General features: G+C 27.6%; 1 protein-coding gene across 2 annotated transcripts in view; it reads right to left on the reverse strand.

Annotated features, from left to right (window-relative positions):
- Positions 1-5,802: 5,802 nt before the first annotated feature.
- LOC118073889 (neurotrimin-like) overlaps positions 5,803-12,244 on the reverse strand; it is a 76,670-nt gene continuing 70,228 nt past the window's right edge. For both annotated transcript variants that reach the window (XM_035094678.1, XM_035094677.1), the window contains exons 7-10: positions 9,764-9,925; positions 7,080-7,145; positions 6,900-7,004; positions 5,803-6,224 (exon numbers count right to left, since the gene is read on the reverse strand). In XM_035094678.1, the coding sequence (XP_034950569.1) occupies positions 6,049-6,224; positions 6,900-7,004; positions 7,080-7,145; positions 9,764-9,925 (509 nt within the window). In that variant the 3' untranslated portion in view covers positions 5,803-6,048. The remainder of the gene's footprint in view (positions 6,225-6,899; positions 7,005-7,079; positions 7,146-9,763; positions 9,926-12,244) is intronic.

The following is a 12,244-nucleotide window of genomic DNA, read 5'->3' on the forward strand; positions in this document are numbered from 1 at the left end:
GCATTTATCAATTTTTAAATAGTCTTATTTATTGTTTTACTCTCATGTACAATTATTTTCACCAAAATATTGCATCACTTTTGAATTAAATGCATTAATCTCACTTCAATTATATATGTCTAGATTGACTTAAAATATTCAAAGTAATGCGTGTAAATATCATTCAATTTCGATACACTGTACAGTAGAGTGATTTAAAATATTTATCTTAAAATAAAAGCTTCAATATAATATTAATACTATTAGTCATCCTCTAGAAGTCTATGTCATTAAAATTATAAATATATATATAATATATTTTGGGCCTGTAAGAAAATAGAAATACATTTGTATGAAAAATTAATTGATTGAATTAATCGATAAACTCTCCAAGCATTCATGTGAAAACAATAAATTGTATTTATTATCGTAAAAGAGAATCATCAAAACATCAAAAACAAGAGCAGATTACAAGGAACCTTGACACACGTTGCATCTATGTACTTTATGAAGGTATTCACGAATCACTGCATCTGTTCGATGCTTCAAAGACTGCATACTAGCGTGAGATCCACGATTATATTATTCAATAACTTTGACTCCCTCTAAAGCCGTCAGTTCGAAATGACATTCACATTATTTCCGCTGTGGTACAGCTTTAATCTGATTCTGCCGTACCCTCCAACCAAATTCAACAGCTATTATGAATGGATGTAGTAGATGAATCTTTGATTTATTTCTGTGTATACTACCGAAACAACTTTGAAAACTTTTGTGACGAGTGTATACGTACAATCTAGACTTAACATCTGAAACTGTAAATAAGATCTGTTGAATTCAATGAGAATATGATACTGTTGATGAGAAAATGAGATTATTTAGAGATATAGCATATTAAAAATTGTGTATTGATTTTTTGTGAGTCGTGAATGCTGTTTTTAGCTGATAGAGTATCTATCATTGTAAAAGAAATGAATAAATAAATTTAATATAAAAGTATTGTAATGTACATATATATATATACAAACATATATATATATATATTTAATATATTTTATTTTTTAATATTTTTCAAAGCGGGTTAATGACCGCACCATTGTCACGCTTCATGTTGCATAAAATTCTAGAAAAATTGCTTTACCAAAAACAAAGTGTACTGTAGAAACAAAATGAAATAAATGTCTTGTTGTCATAATTCATCATATTCAAAATAATTTATTTAATCTAGAAATTTACTAAACGTTAATTACGTTAATTATTCATGTTAATGGTGGTAACATAATGACTGATTCTTGACGAAATAAATATTTTACAAAATTAGATTTTTTATTTATTATAATTCGATTTCGACGAATTCACGTATGTGTAATAAAGACGAATCAATATTTATGAAATAATGTGAATATTTATGATAGTTTTCTAGAAATTTCATTTATACTATTTTAATCATAATCATGGTGATGATGAAATTAAAAATTCAATCTCTGTCCTCATGATTCAATGGCTTATTTGTTTTGCACAAAAATTTAATATTTATGGACTATTCAAATATTGGACACTATCTTCAAGTAAATGTGTTTTTAATGGATTTGTCAATTTACCAAGCAGAAATATTTAATTCTATAAAAATTTGTAACTTTTGAAACACTTCTGTTAAATCGTCATTTGAAAATTAACCGACATTTACTCATTTGAAGTAAGTTTAAATAAAAATAAGCCAAAAATAGTGACATCTATACATGATTAAGTTATCTTTGATGCTATTTTCATTAGTTGACCAAGTTTTTAAAATTTATCAATCTCAAGTTTTCATTTATGACGAGAATTTAAATAAATTTATAATGTTGGATATTTAATTGTATTATTTAAATTGATGCAGATCTGATTTAAAACATAAAATATTGTCAATTAAACTGTATGCAAAGTAGAATTTAATCATAAAATATTTTTGAAAGTTGTAATGATTATTCATAAAATTGATAAGACTTCACAAATCTAATTATTATAGAATATATATTTAACTTTACAAAGTTAGAAACAGTTCCTTCTAAAATTATAGCCTAATGTAGATTCTATTACAATGATTATGACAATTGATGATAAATGATGGTGTAAATTTACATATAGATTTGTTTGATGGATGATATGAAAATAATTTACATTCAACTTGTGCAAAAAATAAGATTCAATAATGTATAAGGTATATGAAACAATATAATACTAACTAGTGCTATTCAAATAAAAAATGATTTTCTACCAAGTTACGAATATTTAATATTAATCATTTTACTGTGACCTAATATAATTTCAATCAAATGAATGTAATTGAAAGAAATTAAATAGTATTCGAATTTTGAAGAAACTTTTAATTCTGATGACTCGATGAAATAACTGGAATAATACAGCAATGTAAATGAATTTCCTTTTATCATGTCAGTTTCTCTATTTTAAGGTGCTAGATGATATTAATTACCTATCTCATACGTGTTCTTTCCACAGTTATTACTTTGCATATTGAGGAAAAGAGAATCTTGAATCAATTAGTTTCTCATTGTAATACAATGAATTGCATTTCTTCTCTAGAGTAAGGTAGAGTGGATCTTTTAAATTGATGGTTGCAGTTACTTTTCTGTTAAATATAATTCATATACACAGTACATAAAGATGTTTATATTATCATACAGTATGTCAACGTAATTACAGTAAATGTCTTACAACTAACTAATTAGCATTCATTGAAAAAAATATTTTACACACTCCACTATGCTTTATGATATTTATATGTATGTTATTAACATTAAATCAACTTTTTGTTATTTATAAAGAATGTGAAACGTAAAATTCACTTGGAAACATTTTCCCTATTATATAAAATGATTTGTCAAATTCTTCCAATTGGCTACAACAAAATGATTAATATATTTACACAGAGATTATTATAATGTATCAAATTAAACTGAAATTTTTTTCTTGCTTATTCATTCGTGTTACAATATTCTGGTTTTAATATGACAAATGATAAATCATTTTAAATGCTGTCTATATTATCATAAAGACTAACCCTGTTATTCAATACTGCAGTTTTCTGCTGATCAATCATTACTATATTTATTACCAACTTGTTAACTTATCATACGAACTTCAATCTACATGTATTTACATACTGAAAAATATTACTGGAATTAAAAAGAAAGAATAGTATTAATATTAGAAGAAAATAAATACAGTTATGGACATAGTTGTAAAATTATTTTAGACTGATCGAAATCAGCAAGGGGATACATTAAGATTATTCATGCTCAATTTGCATATTGCATTGCGTTATTTTATATCAATCGATAGAGAGTAAATGCTTAAAATTAAACTCGCGTTTCAGAAAGTATGCTAATAATAGAATTTGCATTGATGATAAATGTATAATAATGATACTGATATTATGGTATGAAAGGAGATTTACATGTAATAAAATAATCAATGAACAAGAACGAGCTAATGTTTAATTGAATAATAATGCAAATAATACAATGCTTAAAAACGGACAATAAAGTATTACAAATTTATCAACCATTTGTGACAGATAGAAAATTTCATTGATATTTATATATTTACTCTAAAATATCATCAATCAAGTATATTTTAAAAAAAGTTATTTTAAATGTTTATATTTTCATCATCTTGGTATTCTGGGGATTTTTTTTTTTGCATCTATGCACTCCAAGGGAACTAATAGCATATTCGAATAACGATAAATCTATTTTTTGTCTAACCAAGTTTGTCTCTGAACAATTTTGTTAAATGATGAAATATCTACTATGCCTGATATGAGTTTTTGTGCTTCCATAAATTCCAAATAATGTTTATATGATAATTTATATCTGTGTCTATTGATCACTAATTTATACGTAAAGTGAACACTTCTATAGATAACTAGAACCTTCACGCTATCACGCCTACCATTAGCAATCGTTCAACTGTCTCGTGACAAATTTTATCAAATATTCACTCATTAATTATGCATCTAATTAAAATATATTCTCATCTATTTAGACGTACTTCTTTACATTTTATCGAACATAAATGATCAATAATTTTTAGATATTTTAGAGTAAATAAAATTCTGAAGGGCAAAAATATTGAAGTTGCATTCAACTCACATAAAATTACAGTGTAAATTTCAGTACAAATGAATAGTTAAATTAAATTTTTATATTGAATGATTGAATTGCGTTTGCTATGATTAATAAAAGATCTTTAATTATATACCAAATATTATGTATACTTTATGATATATGTATATACACTTAACATTTTGTCACATAATTTCGACACAATATCTTTCTAAAATCATACAACATCCATTGTCACTCTCGATAACAATTAATGAATTACAATTTATTCAATTATTTACAAGTGATGATCATTTTATGCAGATCATCATAATCCATCTTATCACTTACTATATACAAAATATTCCTTAAATTAATTGAATTCCTTATTTACTTAATTTACTTTTAATTATTGATATTATATACAGAATATTCACGTAAATAACTTGTATTCTTTACTATACAAGTTACTTTCTTTAATCTATTAACATCCCGTACGAAAAAATTTCGTTCCCCAAAGGTACCCTGAATGATTTCCAGTGAAGAAGTTCCCCGACGGTCCCCTCGTAAGACTATGGGGAACGTTTGGGGAACAGAATTTTTTTTGTGCAAATTTTTATATAATGGAATAATGATATATTTGCGAAAAACTGTAAAATATGAAAATGTGCATAACTTCTATGCTAATGATGCTACGGGGGTGATTGAGGGCTCAAATGAAAGATCTAGACGAAAGGAAAAAAGTCAATATAGTTAAAATTATTTTTGGACCATAATTAATGCTAAAATTAAAGCAAGTTCCCGTTTTACCCCATTTTAGAAGTGAAATAATTGATTTTTTATATTTTTGACCTGATTCCGCATTTCTAGGCATTGAGACGAAGAGAATGAGTGGTCAAACTTGAAAATCGGACAACTTTGATTTTTCGACCCCAAAAAATGGCAAGTGGTACCCCTTTCCATTTTTTAAGGCCAAAAAATAAAAGTACTCCGATTTTTAAGATTGAGGGCTCATTCTCTTCGTCTTGATGCGTAGAAATGCGGAATCGGGGCACAGCCCGGAAAAATTCACTGTAACACCCTTAAAAACGGGTAACACTAGATACAAATTTGGAATAATCATCCCCTTGACTTTAAACCCCTATAACTCATGAACGGACGGTCCAATAACCGTTTTTACGGACGTTTTAGAAACTTTAGAATCTAAGCTAATGATACATATCCATGAAAAGCGTTTAAAAAATTTATTTCGACCTTAAAAACGGTAAAATATTTAAAAAAATCACATTTTTTTGGGAAGTTGCCAACTATTTTGGCAATTTTGAGAGTACCACTTGCCATTTTTTGGGGTCGAAAAATCAAAGTTGTCCGATTTTCAAGTTTGACCACTCATTCTCTTCGTCTCAATGAGTAGAAATGCGGAATCAGGTCAAAAATATAAAAAATTAATTTTTTCACTCCTAAAAGGGGGTAAAACGGGAACTTGCTTTAATTTTAGCATTAATTATGGTCCAAAAATAATTTGAACTATATTGACTTTTTTCCTTTCGTCGAGATCTTTCATTTGAGCCCTCAATCACCCCCGTAGCATCATTAGTATAGAAATTATACACATTTTCATATTTTACAGTTCTTCGCCAATATATCATTATTCCATTATATAAAAATTTGCAAGAAAAAAATTCTGTTCCCTAAACGTTCCCCATAGTCTCACTAGGGGAACATTCAGGGCACCTTTGGGGAACGAAATTATTTTGTACGAGCAGTCAAGCAATACTTTCTGTAAGATAATCGAACATAATTTCTATATTATTGATAATCACTTTCAACCATAAGCAACAATAACAAATAAATAAATTTTTCTTCCCCTATTCATAAATAAACATTCAAACAAGTACAATATTCAAAAATATAATATTGTTAAATAATAAATATCATGATCACAGATTGCAAACCATCTCAATTATAAATAAAACCTGAATAAAATAATAACAAAAATGAAATTCGACCTAGAAGATGATACAGTAGCACCACTTTTTGACGACATTGATTGTGCTGTTTTATCTGTTTTTATTCTTTCCTCATTACGATTTCTTCCACTTTTTGTCTCACTCTTTGGTCTTTCACGCAATTGTGCTCCTGAAATAAATATAAAAATTATTAATTATAATTTCCAACCAAAATCAAAGATACTTTCCTTGATTAGTTGATATGAATTCATGCTATTTACAAAGTCATGCAATACAAATGCAAATGAAAGCAGATTTAGGATCGTTTTAAATAATCAATTTAGTGTTGTGCAAACTTCATCAAAATGCCAAAGTTGTTAGACTACATGTGAGTAGATGGAGTTTGGAGACAGCTTATAATGTGTAGTGTAAATTTAGATTTTGTCCAGTAAACTAAAGTCTGTAATCTCTTGATTTCAATGAAATTCTCTGTAACTCATAAGTCGCGTTTCACAGACAGAAGGTAATTTAATTTTTAAGTTGTTACGTAGCTCCAATATGTACACAACACATCAGTTTATTCGTGCATTAAAGTTGAACAAATTATAAGTTAAGTAATTGTTTATACATACAAGTGAAATAAATATTCCTTTGTAAATAGTTACAAAGAGTTATATGATTAATTCAACTCTCTAATAAAATTGTTTTTTATTAAAAGTAAATTTTTATTGTTGTTTTGAGTAGTTTTTTTTTAACATCAATATTGATGATATAAACAATTACTACTAGCACTACTCTGCTATTGTTAAAAAATAAATAACAGAAGCAATTCAATTAGAAAATAATAAGACAATTAAATAGATACTTTTTTCACTCTCAGTCGACTTTGAAGCATCAATTATCTCATTAAAATTCGATTCCACTGTTGGAGATGTTTTCTGTCGATTCTTGGGTTTCTTCTCTACTGGAACTAATAATTTTGTGAATCAATTAGTTAATTAATTAGCAGACTATTGTTTACATTTAAAAAATAACCATTATTTACCTTTGACGACAACTGGCATTGGTGTAGTAGTTGTTGGTTTCGGTTGTGTTGTAGGCGGATCAACTCCTGTAAAATAGAATAATCTGGTCATTTCATTATGACAACCAACATTTAGGATGCTAATTCAATGAGTTTAGTGGTTATAATGGTTGATAGGTAAATTTCATCTGTGTCACATACTTTTGTATACGGAGAGAGGAGTTTACTAAAGTAAACTCTCTAAAACTTGGCTAACGTCGACAAGGACTTTGATATAGATCGTGAAACTTGCTACTCATCTATTTGTTGCTGAATTCGAAGTGAGAAACAGTGTCGCTTTCTCCAAAACCTTAACTATTCACAGAAACTGTTCATCTAACAAGTTCTATTTGAAAATGAATTTCCAAAGCGTTCAACCATAGACAACTTTCGATAGAAGAAATGTAATATGTATTAAGTATTGCTCTAAAGTAATTGAAAGTGGTAGAGAGAGAGAAAAAAAAACACTTTAATGAAAATTTATCGTTTGGTTTTAAAGTACAACTCATCAAGGATGGTAGAAACATTTAAAGTTTTTTTTTATGCTTTTATTTTTTCTATCTTAAAGTCAACTATCGGGATGCCCATCTGCGTTAAACTCGAACTCTTGGATACTCCTCGATCACGTCTTTCAACTTCACCCAAAGACGATTTATCTTTCTTCTCATCCCTTATGTTCACTCGGGAAATGGTAGAGCTTTCCTTATCGTCATTGACGAAAACTCAGCATCGTCTGATTTCGCATTGGATGCATTTTTCAACCGTTGATTCTGACAACAAAAGTTTTTTTTACTTTAGTAACTCACATTCTTTAGAAATCGCTTTGACAAACGAACGTGAAAGAAAAAACTTAAATCCTTGTGCATTTTCTTGCCCAAATCTTATCGACGATTTTTCTTAAGACAAAATGTTGACAGTTTAACGAATCGTATTTTAAATAACCAACGATAAAGAATTACAACAAAGGAATCACTGTGTGAACAAGATTTGATAAAATTCGTACCAAATTACAAGTTTAATTAGAAGTGATTTAATACAGTAAAGTCTTTACAATTACGATAGCTGGAGACAAGAGTGAAGAATACGTCACTCGCCTTGAGGTGTTACAGACGAACCAGCTGTTGCTATCTCAGAATTAGCTAAAAGTACTATAAACTTTATTAAATTTGGTGCAGAATTAATTTTGAACAACGACGCCGTAAACTTTCCTAATGATTTCCACTTTCATGCAATGTGAGTGCACTCATACGGAAATTGAAAAATGTCAGACAACCTTTTATTGGACCAAATCCAAATATTACAAAATTCTATTAACATTTATTTTTTAATTAATTGATTAATTACATTCATTTCATGCATACTCCTAAATTTATACATGAGACTCTCAAACTGTTAACTAGCATTATGAATTATTCAGAGCATTTATTCTGGTCACAAAATACGAAACTGTTTTCAAATTATTTTGTTACACTTGTTTGATCATTTTAATTATTTAAATTTGTCATGTTATGTTGCAACAATTGTATCAATATATTTCACTTAAATATTTTGAATTATCAGTTGCATCAAGGTAATAATACAATTAAAAATTATAATTTAAGTAACATAAAATTAATTATTAAACGCAAGATTTCACTTTCTCTCAAATAGATTAACAATAAATATTTAAAACTCTCTTTTGACATTTTAATTTAAAGTAATCATTTTTATTTCAAACTGTACTCCTTTTAATTTCACTAATTTTATCATAATTCATTTTTATAACAACAATTGAATACATCTTTGTAATTGAATTGTTTGAGCTAAAATGTCACTTAAAGGACACTTTTGGTTATTGCTACCAGGTAGCAGCATCTCTTGTTTCACATTTTTCATTGAATAACGGTTAAAATAAAATCGATATTTATTTCTATTAATTTCTTTATTATTTGTAATTTAATATTTCTGCGACCAATGCTTTTGACAGCACAACAATTGAAAATGATTGTAAAAATAATTATATGATATTATTCCAAAAAAGTTTCTGAAAAAATTCCACCCTTAGGACAGTGATTGGGAATTGAATACATTATTTGTGTATTTCCTTCAATGACAATTAATGATTTAGACGCTTATTAAGATGGAAAACGAAGCTATACAGACAGTATAGCTATTAAATTAAAAGCAGATATTCTATCGTCCTAATTTGATTAGTATAGACATTGAGTGCTTGGGAATATGGCTGAAGTGCAAACCCACTTCCTACTGAAATGATAGTTGAGGATCAACCACAACTTTTACTACTACTCTCTTTCCTCACATATATATATATACTAGTTGAAACTTTTGATAGGTTTTCGACTGATTCACATAGGAAGTTACATCCACATCGTCTCTAAGTGAAGACTCCATTTGAGAAAAGCAGCCTGGAGCACAAAAAGCGATCGCCTTACCTAGAGTAAAGATATAAAGGTCTTTGAAATCCGAAAATAACCCATTGGGTAATTTCACCTGAGCGAATGAGATTTTAAAACGGATTATTGGATACTTTCCAACTGGACGATAAAGAAACTGCGCAAAAAGTTTATTTACTTGGAAAGAATAAATATAAATTACTGGAATGTTTAGAGGTTAAAGAGATATGATTACAAATGAATAAAAGAATAAATTTGATATAAAATACTTACTGTATAGTTGGATGATTCCGTCAGTTGAGCCAAGTGAATTTTTTGAGACACATTTATATGTTCCATAGTCTGATTGATTAATTTTTTTTATTGTTAGCTTCATGTGAACTTTGTATTCATCCATATGCAGATTATCTGAGGATGAAAATTCGTATTTCTCACCTGGAAATATTCAAAGAAAAATATTGCGTTAATCCACTTTTATTATAACCAAAGAACAATAGAATTGTTTTAGAATATTCATTTTTACTAAGGATTGAGGTATTTTCTTGAAAAATGGCTACATTTAAGCTTCAAAAAGACGATGAATAAAATTTTTTAGTATAAGCTATATGTCCAATAATATTACACCATAAAATTGAGTAGATTTTATCAAACGTAAAATACAAAAATGGGAAAAGCAAAAAAAAAAATTCTCTCTCTCTCTTGAATCATGTTTGAATGCACAGTGTATGTTATATCATGTATCGAATCGATTTAGATTTGAGGAGAAAATTTTACCTTGTAAGAGACTCAATAGATTTTGAAATCGAAACGTGCACGAAATTCTTAAGCGTGTAATAATGTTATCATTTGACAAATATTCCAGAATAAAGATTTGGTCGCGTTGAAGCTTTCTAGAGAAATAGAGTAGTTTATTTTTGAACTTTTTTTTTAAGGCAAGTTCTACTGATAATCTTCAACAGAATTTATTTTTTACAACAATTTTGATGTATAATAGGTGGTATTTACTTTTCATTATAAAAAAATTATTAGTATAAGAAGAAATAGGAAATATTTTCATTCTTATTTTTTTTTTTTCTTTTCATGTTAGAATAGACAAGTATTGGGATTTGAATAAAAATTTTAATCTTAACTTTAAAATAAAAGAGGGAAAATATTGAAAACTTATACTCGACAAATAAGGTAATATTGATTTAGCTAACGTATGTAATGATTTGCAAAAATTGCAATTCAAAATAGAAGCTTTATTTAATACATGAATATTATTGAATAAATTTTAAGTATTATGAAAAAAGTTTTTAAAGATCTTTAGAATCGATAATGTATTTTTTATAAAGAATTTTTTATTTTCATTGAAATAAACGGACAACAATGTTTTTATTAGAGATAAATTTTTGAGAAAATAGTAACAAAATCCTCTTAAAAATTAATAATAGGAAATAAACTGTTGACTTGAAGGCATTCAAGGGCTCTTCATTCCAGAACATAACAATAGAAAAACATTTTAAGCTACGATGAGCATTACCCAAGAGCTAAAATCTCTTGTAGAAAAATAATGGAATATTTAATACATAAAAAAAGCTGTAGAAAATAACACTGGACGATTTAAAAAAAGGTTTGCTAGTAAACTTTATCGACATTCTAACCCACATAGGTGAAGCAAAAACGTAAAAATGCATATTTTAACCATTGTGAGGTTTTGTAAACCTGGAAGCTTGTTTTTGAATAATTTAACTGTCGTTTATTTAATAAAAAATTTTTCTAATAAATATTTATATATGCATCTATGATATTTATATAAATAAAATAAATAAATAAAAATATTTTTGTATGTATTTATTAATTGAAAAATAAAGTAACGTTAGAAACTTTATTACAAATATTAAAATGATAGTAAATAATTCAAAACCTTGTGGCTACAATTTTCAATATGTATAGATTTAATATTTTTTAAATTTCAATTAAATATATTCTTTTACTGTTGGCTATTATTTTCATTCAACTGTAAGTAATTGATTTTCATGTGGAGAAATAATAGAAAAGTTTTAGCCACATAATTCAGATGATAATTCAGTGGGTGGTGAATAAGAGACCGAAAAAAAACATGTTCGTTCGAGAAGAGAAGGTGAAAGAGTTTTCACGGAAAAATGCATTTATGGAGTGGCGGTTGAATTCTGGCGGGCGGAAGAAAAACTTTCATCGGCTTAGAGTTTGAAAAGGAGATGAAAAAGTTTAACAACGTTGAACTACGATCTAAGCATGGTCGCTGTCGTCGCATCAGGTTGACTACATTCTACGAAAATGCGACTGCTCTTCGAAAAGTCTTCGAAAGAAATTATACGTATCTTTTCAAGTAAGTTTTGGTTGCAACTTACAACTTCGTTATCATCTGATGTACTTATTCATTTTTTAATTTCAATACTTTTTCAATTTATTTCAGAAAAATTCACTGAGATTGGGTGTTTATTATTTTATTTCACAAACTCGAGAATTATTAGTATGTTGCTGCTTTCGATGTCGATTTTACAATTATGCTCTTGAATTATTAATGCATGTATATTCGATTAAAAGTCCATATATGATTGTGTTGATTTGTTAAAATTAAATAACTACGATAAATAAATATTTTCATAGCTCTCGGAATAAACTAAACACTGATTTAAAAAAGTTTGACGCAAATGGAGTATCGTTTCCCCAGTAGAAATTCACTCAGTTCCCCCTTGATTCTATAAAGGCACTGTCTAGACAGCCCATGAA

Source organism: Chelonus insularis, unplaced genomic scaffold, assembly GCF_013357705.1.
Source record: "Chelonus insularis isolate UGA/USDA-ARS -01 unplaced genomic scaffold, ASM1335770v1 scaffold_714_pilon, whole genome shotgun sequence".
In the NCBI taxonomy this organism is placed as follows: Eukaryota; Metazoa; Arthropoda; class Insecta; order Hymenoptera; family Braconidae; genus Chelonus; species Chelonus insularis.